Genomic DNA, 17512 nt, shown 5'->3' on the forward strand with positions numbered 1-17512 from the left:
GGCCATCAAGAAAAAAGAATATGGCTTGGTTTACCATCTCAGTGTGGGTTACTCAGGGGTGGGCTTCAAAAATTTTAGCAAGGGGTTCTCTGCCCGGTTGCTGGGTGGATGTGGCCATGGTGGGTGTGTCCTAGTCGGTCTTCTGAACCATGGAGGGGGTTGCTCGGCCTAGGCTCCAGAGGCTTTCCTTGAGTCTCTGGGAGGGTGAAAATGGCCTCCCCAGGCTCCAAAGATCCTCTGGACACCAGAAACATTTCCGGCTTTCCCAAACTTCCGGTAGGCCCGTTTTTCGCCCTCCCCAAGCCTCTGCGGGTACCTTGCACCTACCTGCATCCAAAACAAGCTGCGTGGGGGCAGGGCGGCAGCCAGGATTTTGGGGTTCTCTGAACTGCACAGAATCTTAGTTAGAAGATTGTGAACCCCTAGCAGCCCACTCCTGGTTTACTATTGGGAAATAAAACTAGTTTTCAGTGTCTTGGCTCACGGGAAGGAGAATGGAAAAGGTTGCACTGTCAACATACTGCTGTCCAAAGGAAGATATGAATTGTATGTTGGGCCAGCTGAGGCAAAAATGCGTGCTTGAAATGGCAGCCTCTGAGAGTAGAGCAAGATTTGATGAGAGGCAAAGGAAAGCCCCATAACATTAGGCAGCATTTTGGAGCAGTCTGAAAAAAGTTTGGGGATACTACTTCACTTCTCAAACTATCTTTTTAGCATAGAGATGCAGGGTTGAGTGCCAGTTGGGTGTAATTGCTAAGGCAGGGAACTTGAAATTTGGGAGATCATGAGTTCTAGTTCTGCCTTAGACATAAAGCCTACTGAGTGAACTTGTACCAACAAACATTCTTAGCCCTAGGATGCAAATAATGGCAACCCCTTCGGAAAAACCTTGCAAGGAAAAGTGAAGGGACTAGTCCAGGAGGAAACAATGACTTGAATCACCCCCCCCCAAAAAAAAGTGGTGTAGGACCATGAAATATGCAAATACAGGCTGATGACTATAAACTATTAAAAATACAAATATTAATGTTCATAAATGTTACATTTAGGGGGGGAAGAGGCTAATTAGAATAATCTGCTTTGTGTGATAACCCTGAGACATCTGATTAATCAACAGCTCAAGGACAGAAAGCTAATTTGTGAGGCTTGATTCATATTTTGCTTTAGTTTATAGTTCAGTGCAAACACAAAGAACTGAATTTATTTAATCAACCATGGTCAATTAACCTAGCATATTGTGCAAAGGCAGTTTGATTCAGACCCAAGACTACATTTAAGTTTTCCTTCCCTTTCTTTCCCCAATTCAATGCCCTTCTGAGAAAAGAAAGGTCCTACCCATCACTATCTTTGCCTTTCCTTCTCCTGCAGGTCTTTATCTTGTACTTCAAGCCAAGTATCTTCCGCTGCATTGTCCTGCGATGGGTGCGCATGCTGGGTTTTGCCATTGTTTATGGAACAATCACTCTTAAACTGTATAGGTGAGACTTTTCCATGAAGTTGGGTGAAAAAAAGGGATTGAACCTTGGACTTATTTTCTTAAGTCTGTGATTGGAATGAATACTGGCAGCTGAATCCCTCTTTTGTTCAATCCCTCTAAATCCAGTGATCCATTTAATCCAGTACACTGGCTCCACATTGGTTAGAGAAGTGCCAGAAAAACTTCTCAGATAAATTATATTATGCGCTTACCCTGATTTGATACCATTTGACTCTTTTTTTAACCATCTTTTCCAGGGCCTCCTGGGAACTGTAATTTCCTCTGAAGAGGAAATGATTAATTTAACTACAAATGTATATAAATCCCAACCAGGATCCATTTTTTTTTCTTGCAAACCTTCTGAATGAAGTCCAACATGATTAAATGTTAGTTTAATACAGCCTTTAAGCTTTTAATGTCAATCTATTATTTATTGGTGAAACAAGGAAAATAAAAATACTTTATTAACTGCTAACAATTAAAGCAAGCTTTTAGTAACTAAACTAGCAACTAGTAGCAATTAATTGCAGAAACTATTTAGACATGTTTAAATGCATGGGTCCCCCAATTCCTTCATGTACTTGAACACTATACATAATTCTCATTTTGCAAAGAAACAATGAGGATGGTTTTTCTTTAGATTAGGTCACTTTTATTTTTTTTGTCCCACAGGGTATTAAAGATCTTTCTGTCTCACGCGGCTCAGCGTGTCCCTTATATGACCAGTGGGCGAGTGCTAAAGAAACTGGCATTGATTCTCCTGTTGGTCCTTTGGTTTTTGGCTGCATGGACAGTTGGGATGCTGGAGAATATTGAGAAAAATATACCACTGGTAGTCCGTTCACAGACTCCTAGGGGCCTCCAGTTTTACATCTGTGATCAAGATCGATGGGATTACATGATGGCTGTGGGTGAGGATCTCATACTTTACCATGTGACAGGAAAGGAGAAAGATAAAGTTTTGATCACATGGTTGCAGCTGCCATCTGTTTATTCTATATAAATAATAATTAATCCTGGTTTTTGCTTTGTACAGCCTCTATTGCATATTTTTATTTTCTTCATGTTAGCCTTAGCCTTTTACTTTCCTAAAGTCATCACCCATTGATTCGGTATTTACTTCTGTTTCTCAGCATAAACACAGTGTCAAAAGTTATCATTAACATTGATGTCATTATTCTTTCCTAAATATCCTCTCAACTTTGAATAATTATTTTCTTCCATCTTTCCACATTTCTCCTATTTATTTATTTCCTCTCTTTTCCTTCCATCCTCCATAATGCCTGTTTTGTTTTCAATGTTTTGCTTCTATTATTTACTGCAGCAATAAATAGCAATATATATCTTCAGCTTTGAGTTGCCACTGAGATGATTATGAATAGTTATGCGACTGCAGGCACTAGCAGAAGAATAATTTGTTCATGCTTCAGTGACATAGCACTTCAATTCTAGTATATGAAATACCATATGATGAGTTAAATGGGAGTATTGTACCTCTGGATATGCAATCGAGTGTTCCTTCTTAGAATTTTGTCAACCTCCAACCATTTCAGGTCAGAAATGAGTCAATCAATGGAATGATGGGAAATGTTTTCCTACCAGATTTTGAATATGATCATCCATCCATCCATCCATCCATCCATCCATCCATCCATCCATCCATCCATTCATCCATCCATCTATCTTCCTTTCTTCTTTCTCTCTCTCTTTCTTTCTTTATTCATCCATGCATGCATCCATGCATCAATCCACCCACCTAATACATCATCTAGAGGCATGGGATAAGAATACAGAAAATATGGGAAGAATAATGCCACATCTCTGCTTATCTTTGTATCTCTTGCTGTCTAGCTGAAATGCTATTCTTGTTTTGGGGAAGTTTTCTCTGCTATACTTCTCGAACAATCCCTTCTGCTTTCCATGAACCTCGCTACATGTGCATTGCTGTTCACAATGAGCTGATAACTTCTACCGCTTTTCATGTTATGAGGTAAGAGAAAAAGAGCTTTTTCAAAGGCTTTTTCAAAGGACCGGCTTAAGGCAATATTTTGAGATGCTGGCGTTACCTGACTCCCAGGAGCTGTAAGAGTAAACACTGCCCACAAAAGTCCTTGATAAGTTGTGTCTACCAAAGTATAAACAGATGTCTCTAGCCGAGAACTACTGCAAGCTCCATCAGTAAACAGAGTGATAAAAGTATCTGTTTACATTGTAAGGCGTTGCATTTTTTATTATTGCAAATGAAGGCACTCTAAAGGTATGTAAACAGCACTTTTAATAATATAATATGAGATAAACGTTAATACAAGTAGAAAGAAATATAGATAGCCCTTTGAAAAATATATTATAAACAAAGCAGAAGTTGCTGTGGAAAACCACATGAAAAACTTCTTTGATATCCAAAAAAAGTGACAACAACATCTGCTGTTGGATAAGAACATAGCATGTTTATCTGAGCACTTACCACAATAATTTACTGTTACAAAGCTCACATGGAAATGCATAAAGGAAAGAACAAAATGGAGCAATAAAATACAACCAAAAGGATGCTAGAAATATTTAAGATTAAACTACTGAATTATTAAACTAGATTTGCAAAGAGGTAAAAACTTAATTAAAAATTAGGTATAAAATAAAATGTGTATGCATAAGTTATACTTTATTTTATGTGTTTTACATCTTTGCAAAGTGAGTTAATAATTCAGTAGCTCTGCAGTATACACATAGACACACACATTTTGTATACACATTTTGTTCGTTTCTAGTTATAATGAAAATAATTATCTACTTTTACTATTGCTGCCCTAATGATACAAGGTCTGAAACAGAATTTGGTAGCATTAAAAGCAACTTGTTTTAATGCTTTGCAAGAAGAAATGAAAAGTAGAATTTGCCTTGAATGCCAGGATTCTTACTCAGAACTTTAGCTAAGTATAGGTTACAAATATTGATTAGGGATGATTAGGAGATTGGAGACTAAAACATATGAAGCAGTGATGGATTTATATTTTTTTTCCTACCTGTTTGCGTGCACACAACACTTCTGTGCATGCGCAGAAACTTCTGCAAATGTGCAGAAGCGTCTGAGCAGTTGGGTGGAGCCTCCCACTGCCGCTACTACCGGTTAGCCCGATCCAGGCCGAACTGGGAGCAACCCACCTCTGATATGAAGGAATTGGGTATTTCTCATTTAGTGAAAAGAAGGACTAGGTGAGACATGGTCACAGTATTGCATATCTAAGAGGCTGCCACAAAGAAGAGGATGTCAGCCTATTTTCCAAAGCAACTGAAGGCAGAACAAGAAGGAATGAATGGAAACTAATCAAAGAGAGAGCCAACTATTAATCATAATAGTTAGAACAATTAATCACTGGGATGATTTGCCTCCAGAAGTTGTAGATGCTTCAACACTGGAGATTTTAAAGAAGAGATTGGACAACTCTCTAAAATGGTATATAGGGTTTCCTGCCTGACCAGGGGTAGGGGTGGACTATAATATCTCCAAGGTCCTTTCCAACAATGTTATTCTGTTATTCCTTTTCTGTTATTGTCAATTATTCAAAAGCGGAGTAGCACATAGCCCACACTCACAAAAGTCACACAGGATGTCACCACCAAACATCCACGAAGAAAGCAGACAAAAACCCACACTGATGATGAGGCACGACCAAGGACCAGAAGCCAAACCGCAACTGCAACATTAGCCACTTTAAAACCCTCCTATCCTTACATGAAACACAAACCCCCAACCAATCAGAACACACCTCCACCCAATCAGAACACAGCCAAGCTCCCACCCAATCAGCTCAAACCCCCACTGGCAGTTAAAAGGAAGAAACAGGCGAGATCTCACATTGCTCCTGGAAGCACCAAGCTGAGCAAACAAGCCTGAAGATGACGAATGAGACTTCATCGAAACATCGCCAAGACACTTCCAATTTTACGCGGGAGAAAACCCGAATAACCAAAGACCTACATACATATATGCCTCATCATCAGTGTGGGGTTTTGTCTGCTTTCTTCGTGGATGTTTGGTGGTGACATCCTGTGTGGCTCTTGTGAGTGTGGGTCTGGTGTCAGTCCTCATGTTAGGGACTCGTTTGTCAATAAGGGCGGGCTGATGAGGCACAACCAAGAACTAGAAGCCAGACCGCAACTGCAACATTAGCCACTTTAAACCCCTCCTATCCTTACATGAAACACAAACCCCCAACCAATCAGAAATGTCACCAAGACACTTCCAATTTTACGCGGGAGAAAACCCGAATAACCAAAGACCTGCGTATGTATGTATGTATGTATGTATGTATGTATGTATGTATGTATAAATTTTTAGAACCTCTTCTGTAGGTGTGGCCTGCAGAGTGGTTTGTTGGCCGTGTGACTGGGTGGGCATGGCCAACTTGTAAAATGTGGTGAAACTCACTTAACAACGCTCTTGCTTAGCAATCAAAAGGTTGGCTTAGAAACTCTGGCATTTGAAGCACGCAAGTCTTAAAGCTGTTAAGTTACAAGACTCTTGCATCCCTAACCTTTTAAAAAAAACCAGGGGTATTCAAACTTGACAGCTTTAAGACTTATGGACTTCAACTCCAGAATTCGTCCTCTCGCTCTTCATCTTGATGATGTGCAGATAGGCAGGGGGAGGGAGCTGGAACCGGTTCTAAACAGCACTGTAGATTTGTGGAACCTCTTCAATAAAAGAGGTTAGAACTGGCAGGAACCCACCCCTAATAGATAGATAGATAGATAGATAGATAGATAGATAGATAGATAGATAGATAGATAGATAGATAGATAGATAGATAGATAGATAGATAGATAGATAGATATAAATAAGAGAGGGGGGGAGAGGGAGAGAGAATATCAATTATTTGGAAAATAACAGGTCAGAGACATTTCCCAGTTTCCTAATTTATAACATGACCATTTATTCAGAATGTTTTCTATAAAACTTTCTTTTCAGTAGGCACACTATTAACCTCTTACCCTCCCCCAACTTTTTCCAGTTCCTTCAGTTTTTAATTTGGCCAAGCTGATTTTGAAAAAGGACAAAAAATAGAGAAACCTTTTTTTAAAATGCCGGTTGCCAAATTGGGTAAGCTTTTAGCGCATCTACCAAGCGAGGGGGAGGCATTGTAAAGATTGCAACAATCCTGCATGTGAAGCGCTTATCTAATGTGGTACAATTAAAACTTGAAAGAAAGGAGGCCCCAGTGGAAATCGAGAGATATGCCAGTCTGGACTTTATAGGTGGGAGGAAGCCTATGAAGTCAAACACTTAGGTCTATATCAGAGTTTCCCAGGGGAAAGCAGGCAAAATTTGGCTAGATTCCTATATTCAGTGGAGGAACATAAAGGAACATCTTGACCTAAGTCCCAGAGCTGCTTTTTGTTGTTCGTGCCTTACCTCTGAAGACTAAACATTAAATTGTTTCAAAACAAGCCCAAGAATTAAGCCTGATTTTACTTTTTTCCTAATTCTTCTAACCATTTTCTATCTCCAATGCATTTTACCATGCCATCTTCTTTATTTCTCTCTTCAGATTTTTAATGGTTCCTTCCCTGCATCCTGACTGGACGCTACTACTGTTTTTCATCCATACTCATGTCACTACCACAATGACACTTGCACTTATTTTCATCCCAAAGGTAGGGTGAATCTTTACAAAAAGTAAGCAAAGAGGTTCTATTCTTTCTTCCCCAAAAATTGAATCAGAAATCATGTTTAAGATGTCATAACACTGTTCTGTTCATTTTCTGTTTTCTATTTCTCCTTGTATTAGAGAATGTAGTTTTCAGGAACAAAAATCTAAAAATTTTAAAAATGTATGATATATTTGCTGACCAAAGTTTTACATGTATGTGACAGGAGAATGGGCATTATTATTTATTTAGAAGATTTCTTTGACCTCCCAATCTAGTGTGAACTAATCTCCCTCCAATAATATCAACAAAAACAGAGCAAAATTCAACATACCTATAGCATACAATCAAGGGATCACTGATGCATGCTCTATCTCTTTAAGATGAGCTCAAATAATATTTATGGAATTGATCTTGGGAAAATGGGGCAAAACTCACTTAACAATGTCTTGCTTAACAACAGAAATATTGAGCTCAAATGTGGTCGTAAGTCAAGAATTACCTGTATTTTAGACTTTCAAAATTCTAATACTATAACTTTACAATAAAAGCAGTGTTAAGCCGTGTAAGCTTGCAGAGTGTTAGTCTGCAAGGTCAATGCTTCTTGTCTGAATTACTTCCGAGAACTGTCATCTCATCTATCATCCTGGCAATTCTGGGAGAAAGCCAAGGTTTTAAAGACACTCTACAGACCAATAAGATTGGGACTAATTGGATTTCTGGGGGAAATCATTCCCAAGTACAGAGATTCGGACAGGCTTGGACTCTGACTGGGTAGATTCGGGTGAGTCGACAGGGATGAATCTTGTGGAGACTATCTGGGATGAGTTTGACCCTGTGATCCCGGAGGGCATGGACAGGATTATAGGGAGACTCAGTGCTGCCACTTGTGTGCTGGACCCATGTCCCTCTTGGTTAGTTCCAGGCGATTATCAATGCTTCATTGAGAGAGGGGTTCTTTGAAGGAGGCGGTGGTGAGGCCCCTCCTTAAGAAGCCTTCCCTGGACCTAGCCAACTATTGTCCAGTCTCCAACCTTCGCTTTGTAGCGAAGGTTGTCAAGAGTGTAATAGTACGTCAACTTCCCCAGTACCTGGATGAAGCTGCCTACCTGGATCCGTTTCAGTCGGGTTTCAGGCCTGGGTACAGCACAGAGATGGCATTGGTCGCATTGGTTGATGATCTCTGGCGGGCCCGGGACAGGGGCTGCTCCTCTGTCCTGGTCCTATTAGACCTCTCGGCGGCTTTCGATACCATCGACCATGGTATTCTACTGCGACGACTCAGGGGGTTGGGAGGGAGGGGGTACCGTTTTGCGGTGGTTCTCCTACCTGTCGGATCGGTCGCAGTTCGTATTGACTGGAGGACAGAGATCGACCCCGAGGTGCGTCACTTGCGGGGTGCCCCAGGAGTCAGTTCTCTCACCCCTCCTGTTCAACATATATATGAAACTGCTGGGCAAGATCATCCATGGTTTGGGGGTACGGTATCATCAATATGCTGATGATACCCAACTTTTCATCTCTACCCCAAACGACCCAAATGATGCCCTCGACATAATGTCCCGATGCCTGGAGGTTGTGCGGATCTGGATGGGGAGGAACAGGCTCAAGCTCAATCCCTCCAAGACTGAGAGGCTGTGGTTTCTGTCACCCCAATTTGTGCATCTTGTTTCATCTTTGATGAAAAGGGGAAAAACTTTATCCCACTCAGAGAGGACCCGCAATCTGGGAGTCCTCCTGGATACGCGGCTTAGTTTAGAAGAATACCTGACAGCCTTGACCAGGGGGGCCTTTTATCAGGTTCGCCTGATACGTCAGTTGCGCCCCTTTCTGGATCGGGATGCTCTGTGCACAGTCACTCATACCCTCATCCTTTCTCGCCTGGACTACTGCAATGCTCTCTACATGGGGCTGCCCTTGAAGAGCACCCAGAGGCTTCAGCTGGTCCAGAATGCGGCCGTGCGGGTTATCATGGGGATACCTAGATGCTCCCATGTTGCACCCCTTTTAGGCGGCCTGCACTGGTTGCCGGTTATCTTCCGGGTGTGATTCAAGGTACTAATTAGGACCTTTAAAGCGCTCCATGGCTTAGGCCCAGGGTACCTGCGAGACCACCTACTGCCACCAGTAGCCTCCCACTGTCCAGTGCGATCCCACAGAGTTGGCCTCCTCAGGGTGCCATCAGCCAGACAGTGTCGGCTAGTGACCCCCAGGGGAGAGCTTTCTCTGTGGGAGCGTCTTCCCTCTGGAATCAGCTGCCCCCGGAGCTTTGCATAATCCCCAACCTCCAGTCCTTCCGATGCAGCCTAAAAAGTTGGCTTTTCCAGCAAGCTGGCCTGGCCTGAATAGAATAAAATATAGGATTAATTTGGTTGTTAATTTTAATTTATTTTTTTAAATTTTATTATAAATATCAATTGGTTTTTTTGGATACTTTATTTAATGTCCCTTTTAATTTTTGTAATATGTGTAATATTCTTTTATGTTGTACACCGCCCTGAGTCCTTGGGAGAAGGGCGACATATAAATCCAATAAACCTAACCTAAACCTAGAGAAGGCATATGTCTCCCAAGTCACATCTGAAAACATTGCTTCTAGAAAGAAACCTGGAACATATCCATCCTGTTAAGAGCATATAACTTGGCCAGAAATAATTTGAGGTAGGCTTTTGTTATTACAGGTAGTCCTTGACTTACAACAGTTCAATTAGTAACCATTCAAATTTTCGATGGCACTGAAAAAAGTGAGTTATGACTCACTTATAACCAATGCAGCACCCCCATGGTCCTGTGATCAAAATTTAGAAGTTTGGCTACTGACTCATATTTATGACTGTTGCAGCATCCTGGGGTTACATGATCAACTTTTGTGAACTTCTGACAAGCAAAGTCAATGGGGAAGCCAGAATCATTTAATAACCTGTTACTAATTTAACACACCTGCAGTCATTCACTTGTGTCAAGAAAGGTCAAAAAATGGGGCAAAGTTCACTTAACGACTGTCCCGCTTAGCAACAGAAATGGGCTCAATTGTGGCCATAGCTCAAGGGCTATTTGTATTCAGTAAGTCATTCAGCATAAAACTACCATTTAAATCTGGAAATGCAATATATAGACATAACAAATTATGTATTTCCAGCCAAAATGAGTACCAAGGATTTTAAAAAGATAAGAAACTGAACAAACGCATACCTCAAATTACCTCAACCTGCTGGAATTCAACAATTTTATTCCCAATCAACAGGGACAAAAAGCCCAATGCTTGAAGAGTTTCAGACTCTTATAGACAGGATTCACACAAATATGCTGATCCATAATATAGTTTCTTGAGCTTGGTGTATGAAATCAGCCATTGTGACTTGTAGATCATGTTTTGTGACTTTTCATTACAGTGTTGCATCAAACATGAAGTAACAGAAATTGGCTTCAACTTTAAATCACTGTGCATTATAGACAGATCAGAGATCTCAAATTAACATTTTGCGTTATCTTTCCCTGAAGAAACTCAACATTTGCTGTTTCCTATTCTTCCAAACAGTTCCTGTATGCAGGCTCACCCTTAAGAGAAGAAATTGCTGCTGAGATGTATGAGGACGAATTGGATATTAGGCATTCAGGATCCTTCTTGAACAGCAGCATCACCTCGGCATGGAGTGAGCACAGCCTTGACCCCGATGACATTCGGGTGGGTGGAACACTCAGGACCTTCTTTTGACGCTAGCTATGCCAGAAACAGTGCAGAGTAAGAGTTCCCTTTTGTAGTCTTTCTCCTGAAGAAAATCAACATCCCCCCCAAAAAAGGAGGGCATCCTTCACTGCCCCAAATAAATGCTAGTTGCAAAAGGGTGGGAAGGTCCAATAAGATTGAGCTTCTTGTTTCTCCTAGAGGGTTTGGTTATAGGTGGGAATAGAGGTGATGAGGAATGGGAAGGGGGAAAGTTGAATTCTTGCTAAACTGATGTAAACCATTTCCTTTCCTGGGACAGACAATGAGCATTTAACCCTTTCTTTCAGGGCTAATTCCTGCTCTGAATCACATACAGTTTGAATGCTGTTGCTGATGTGAGCTACAAACTGCCAGAACTCAACTTCTCCATTGTCACATCCCCAAACCAGCTAAGCATCTTCTCAGTTTTGCATTTTGTAATTCTGCAAATTGTCATCCATATATTGATCAAACAATCAATGTATCATCCCAATTTAAGCAAATGTGGGTGGCTAACATGACTAAAACAAGAACATACATATGAGAACAAGAGAAAAACATATTCTTCCAAAAGGTCAGTGTAGTGGAGAGGTTGTCCCACAAGGCAAGCACCACAACAAAGAAGGAATAAGATACACACTGACCCTGCGGGATCTGGTGAAATGGATAGAAACATGGAAACAGGCATTCCCCAAATATCCTGGCCTTTTCTATGTAGGGTTTATGGGTGATAGCCACCATTTACGTTGCACCTAGATTGCACTACTAGAAATTAGCGCATCCCACAAAATAGTGGTGAAATCTAAAAAAATTTCCTACCGGTTCTGGGGGCGTGGCTTGGTGAGGGTCATTTGAGTGGATGGGTGTGGCTATGTAGTCATGTGACTGGAGGGTTCAAAAGACAGAAACTTACTTTAACAATGTCCTGCTGGAGCAGGGGTTGGACTAGATGACTTCTAGGTGCCTTCCAGCTCTGGATTGGTGTGCTTTCAAGGTATCCTCTGAAACTACGTCTGGTGCCAGGTTTGTGGTTCTTCCTCCCTCTCCTTTTTCCCTCCCTCCCTTTTCTTTCTTTTTTCTTCTTTCCTTCCTTCCTTCTTTCTTTCTTTCTTTGTTTCTTTCCTTCCTCCCTCCTTCCTTTCTTTTTTTTGCAGCACCCCACACATCCCGTTTTTGGCCTAGCAGGCCTCAGGAAAGCCTTCTGGGACCAAAAACGAACCCCAAATACAAAAAAAAAAGTTTTAAAGAAAGGTCTTACCATGGCACAGCACAGCTGATGGTCAGAACTTTTAAAAACTTTGTTAAGCATTTTTTACAACCGGTTTGGGCAAACTGGCAGTGTTTCACCCCTGCTGTAAAGGGATAGTATATGGTCATACCAGCTATAGTTTCAAAATGCCTTTCAATGCAGCCACCTGTACAATGCATTATAATATTATATTAACCCAAAAGGGAAATGATTAAGGCATGAGAGAATCTCCCAGATTAGGAATGACAATTCCCATTGGAAGTTGGCTTTGTGCAAAGGCCCTCTTGCCAAAAGTGCCACGTGCCTGTTGAGCAGAAGCCGAGGGTACCAACTCGGTCTAGGGGCATCCAAAGTGAACAAATGAAAACTGAACAGATTTGGGGGAAAGAAACTAAAATTCACAATCACTTAATCTTACTAGGTTTGAATTGGCCAGACTCTCATGGAACCCAGGCACCCAGAAGGAATCTCAGTATAGCATGACTTGAGCAGTCCAAGGCAGGCATACATAACTGAGTATTATTCTCATTCTGGACACTTAATCCCCTGCCAACTTTTGATCTACTTTGCAACTTCATGTAAAAGATATATTGATATAGGGACCGAGATGAAGCTGCATGTCTCACCTCATAGACATACACCAATTAAAGGAAGGAGAACCATCAGAGAAAAGCATCTCCACTTCCAACCCTTTAAGTCAGACCAGAAAGATATCCAAAGACACAAGGGAGATCAAGGAGGACCAATGTAGAAGGGCGACTGCCATCCCTGGTCCAGTAGAAATTATGCACAATTATATCAGATACTTGAACAAAATTGCTCCATTACAGAAGACATCTGTTCCACTAATCATTTTTTTTTCTCAACCATGACTCTTCAGCTAGAAAAAGGTCATGTAGAAGCAGCAGTATAGAACAACCGTTGACTTACCTGAACGGTCCTTCTATGTCCGCTGCAAGGGGAATCCAAGCATGGGTTAACTTCAGGGGCAGGAGCGAGGCTGGTCTGGTGTCGTAGCCGAAGAAGCTACCCTTTACAGCACGCACCATCCAAAGGATGCCTCAGCCGAGGCATAAACGTCCACCTTGTAGTGATGGATAAAGAGTGACGGCAATGACCAGGTCGCTGCCCTGCAGATGTCTTCCATTGAGGCTTGCATTGCCCAGGCTGCCGTCATGGCCGCACTCCTGGTAGAATGGTGAGTGATGCGGCTGGGAACAGGTCGGGACTGACAGTCATAGGCGAGGGCAATACAAGTCTTCAACCAGCAGCTGATGGTATGCGATGATGCCTTTTGGCCCATGATGGCAGGTTGGAAAAACATGAACATGGCCTCCGTCCTTCTGAACGATGCCGTGCGTCACACATAGCAGTGAAGTGAACAACGAATGTCGAGATGATGCCAACGCCATCCTCGGGGGGTGAGATGGCTGTGGACAGAAATCCAGGAGAGTGATCTCTTGTGATCTGTGAAATCACAAGTTGACTTTTGGAAGAAAGGTTGGGTCCAAACGTAGTACGATCCTGCTCAGATGGAAAATGCAGAGGTCATCCCGGACAGAGAGCGCCGCCAACTCGGACACACACCTGGCTGATGTGATGGCTACTGAAGAGATAGTCTTAAGAGTCAGTAACCTGAGGGAGATGGTTCGAATAGGGTTGAATGAGCCGCCGCAAGGGCAGAGTACTAGGGAGAGGTCCCAGGTGGGGTAGCGATGAACAATAGGCGGACCAAAGTTCGCCACTCCGTTTAGGAAGGCCTGCACCCCCGGGTGTTGAGATAGGGGGTGGCCCTGTCCACCACTGATCACGGTAGACAGAGCTGCAATTTGATGGCAGAGGATGTTAGGTGTTAGCCCTTTGTACATGCCCATCTGTAGGAAGTCCAATACCGGCAGTATGGTTGCCCCGGTAGGGTCCGCACCTTTTGGTCGACACCATCTGCAGAAGGTGCACCAGGTAGCCTCATAGATGCGGGTTGTTGACGGGTGGCGAGCTGCCTGGATCGTGGAGATGACCTTATCAGAGAAATGCTGCTGACTCATGTCGCCCACTCACGTGCCACACGGCTAACTGTAATAGCTGTGGATTTGGGTGGATGAGGGCTCCTTGTGAGAGGGATATCTGGTCGTCCGGAATTCTCCATGGGCGTGAGATGAACAAATGGACGAGGTCTGCATACCAGGGGCGTTGTGGCCATATCGGTGTGACCAGCATCACCTCCCCCTGTTCCACCAGAATCTTCTGGATAACCAGCGGTACAATTGGCAGACATGGAAAGACATAAAGGAGGCCCTCCGTCCAAGGGCTGCAGAGGGCGTTGATGCCTTCTGCCCCTGGTACCTGGTGTAAAATCACGGCAGCTGTGTATTGTTGGGTTGAGCGAATAGGTCCATCTGCAGGTGATCGAAGCGGCGGGACAGTTCTCGGAACAGTGCTGGGTACAAGCACCACTCCGCCTGATCCACCATGGCCCTGCTAAACCAGTCTGCTTGGACATTCGCAGTGCCCGATATGTGTTCCACTCTGACTGACAACAGATGGTTTTCCACCCAGTGGTGCAGACGTTCTGCTTCCATCATCAGGGATTTGGACCTCATGCCCCTTTAGTGGTTGACATGCGCCTTGGAGGCCACGTTGTCAGTGAGTATCAGTACATGGTTGGATGTAACCAGGTCTCGAAATTCTTGGCGGGCTAGGCGGATGGCCCATCACTCCAGCCAATTTATGCTGTTGCTCAGCTCCTGGACACTCTAATGACCTTACGCCACTCAATCCAGGACATGGGCCCCCAACCCGAATTGCCTCACATCCATTGTAACTACAATCTGTTCTGGTTCCTTGAAGAGGCATCCCTTGAGGATGTGAGATGACATCTACCAACGGAGCAACAGGGACACCTTGGTTGGTAAGCAAACTCTGGCCTGAGAGTGACTGGTGTGAGTCCTTTGGAATGGGAGGAGATACCACTACAGTCATCGTACATGGAACCTTGCCCAAGGAACAACATCTATGCAAAATATCATCTTTCCTAGAAGTTGGGACAATACCGCGAGGGAAGGTGACCTCTGATTGAGGACTTAACTCACCAGGACCGCAGGCTCTGCTGTCTCTCCCTTGAGAGAGACACCACACAAGTCTCCAAATTGATGACAGTCCTGAGATGCAGAAGAGATGTGGTTGGATGCAGGTGGCTCTTTGGAAAGTTCAGTAAAAATCTGTGATCCTGCAGGGTGTCGATCGTCAGCTGTAGGTCGTGGCAAGCCTGGTCCCGGGAAGACAATAAGACTAAGATGTCATCTAGATAACAATTGACTCTTATGGGAACTGACCTCAGCAAGGCTGCTAGCAGTTTGGTGAATGTCCGCGTGGCCGATGATAGGCTGAATGGTACTGGAAATCATGCTCCGCCAAGTGGAAGTGCAGAAACCTTCAATGGGCTGGATGTATTGGCATGTGTAAGTATGCCTCCTTGATGTTGATGGAGGTGAGGAGATTGCCATGGCGAATGCTTGCCAGAATACTCTTGAGTGACTGCATTTTGAATTTTTGGTACTTTAGGTAGAAATTGAGCCGTTTCAAGTCTAGGATGGCCCACCATCCTCCCGAGGTCTTGGGAACTAGGAAGAATATGGAATAGAAACCTAGGCCCTCCTGTCCCCTTGGCACCTGTTCTATTGCTCTGATGGAAATGAGATGCTGGATTTCCATGTCCATCAGGCACCGCTTTACCTGGCACCTGGGCACCAGGCATTTGATGAAACGTCTCGGGGGAATGTCTAGGAACTCCAGAGTGAGGCCTAACCTCACGGTCCGAAAAGCCCAGGTATCTGAGGTTGTGGTTTCCCATTGGCAGATGAAGGTGGTTAAGCACCTGACAATAGTGCCACCCTCTAGCGAGTCATTGGTACCTATGAAAAGACCGGTTGTTGGCACCATGAAAGGGCCGCCAGGCCTGGGCCTGCTGTTGGTGCTGGTTTCTACCTCTGTCCCTAGTATTGGCTCTGTCCTGAAACCTGTCCTGGGACTGAGAAAAGGATCTATTCGATAGAGGGGTGTACGGGAGGGAGGAGTACCCTGACTCCCCAATACAAAAAGGCTGCCTTCAAAGATACAGTTGTTGCCTCCAATCCGTGCGCCTAGCAGTTGAAGGAAGTACCTTTCGCTTGTCCCTCGTTTCAATCAGTATAGGATCCAGCGCTGCTCCGAATAGGGAACCGCCCTTGAAGGGGGTGGAGCCAAGGAGCCATTTGGATCGTACGTCCGCCTGCCAATGGCGTAGCCATAACAGGCAACGAGATGCTATGTTGGATGCCACAGCTTGGGACGCAGACTTGGCCGCATTGAGCGTGGCATCCGAAGAGGAGTCTAAGGCCGCCACCAGTTTGACCACATCCTGATGAAGGTGCAAGTCCTCTGGGCCTATCCTCTCCTGTCGTTGTCTTAACCAAACTAAGGAAGTTCTATTGAAGAACAAGGCCGCCGTAGCGGCACACAATGCCCAGGTAGCCGCCTGGTGTGTTTTGCGAATAACGAGCTCCACCTTGCGGTCCTCAGCCTTCAATCCCTCTGAAATCTCGGATGGAATGTGGGCCGGGGAAGCCAAGGCTGCTATCGGTGGATCTACAGTAGGAAACTGCAAAATGGTGTCCAATTCTGGAGTGGAAGCATAAAGCTTTCTACCACCATTGCTAGGGGGCGAGACTGCGGTGGGCTGGGACCATTGTTTTTTGATTATGTCCAGAAACAATTTGGGTGATGGAATAGCTTCTTGTTCTTGTACTTGTTCAACAAACAAGTGTTTCATGGGATCAAGGCCCACCTCGGTACTGGTCTGGGTGGTTGCTCCCCCCAAATTGGAGGTGGCCTTGGCTTTACAAAGTAGGAATTTAAATAGGGCTGGTCTGAAGAGGTCCCAAAAAGGAACTTTATCCTGAATCAGACCTTCATTATCTGATAACTCTAAATCCAAAATCTTACCTTCCTCCCCTAAAACATACCCCTCACTATAGATGGAAGGCAAGGGAGAAGGGAGATCAGCCTGAGAGGTGGCTAAATCTCTGGCAGAAATCAAATTCCTAGAGCGTTGATTCCTACGCTGTAATTCTGCATCCACTCCCCTAGATATGGCAGTGGCAATCATGTCCCTGAGCCCAGGGGAGAGGTCAAATTCTGAAGTATCCTCAGGTCTGCTGCCAGCAGCCATGGGAGTAAATCTGGCTAAGGCCCCTGAACAGGAGGGGGCCAGGCCTGGGTTGAGCTCAGAAGGATCAGACGAGCCCTGAAGGCTTGAGTCAGGTCCTACAGTTGTGAGATCTTGAGGGAGAGGGAGGTCTCGGGACCAACCTTGAATTCCAGTTAGGCCGGAGGTAGAAGGCCCTTCAGGCAGCAGGATGGGAGGTGGCCTGGGGGTTGAGGGATCCCTAAACTCCCC

General features: G+C 44.1%; 1 protein-coding gene across 1 annotated transcript in view; it reads left to right on the forward strand.

The window, feature by feature from the left end:
- GPR179 (G protein-coupled receptor 179) overlaps positions 1-17512 on the forward strand; it is a 47535-nt gene that overhangs the window by 23338 nt on the left and 6685 nt on the right. Inside the window, exons 6-10 of the mRNA XM_087713564.1 lie at positions 1369-1478; positions 2150-2388; positions 3329-3467; positions 7024-7129; positions 10662-10808. Coding sequence (XP_087569690.1) covers positions 1369-1478; positions 2150-2388; positions 3329-3467; positions 7024-7129; positions 10662-10808 — 741 coding nt within the window. The remainder of the gene's footprint in view (positions 1-1368; positions 1479-2149; positions 2389-3328; positions 3468-7023; positions 7130-10661; positions 10809-17512) is intronic.

The sequence above is a fragment of the Thamnophis sirtalis genome, unplaced genomic scaffold, assembly GCF_051295495.1.
Source record: "Thamnophis sirtalis isolate CommonGarterSnake01/CBP01778 unplaced genomic scaffold, rThaSir2_p1.2 scaffold_4, whole genome shotgun sequence".
NCBI lineage: Eukaryota > Metazoa > Chordata > Lepidosauria > Squamata > Natricidae > Thamnophis > Thamnophis sirtalis.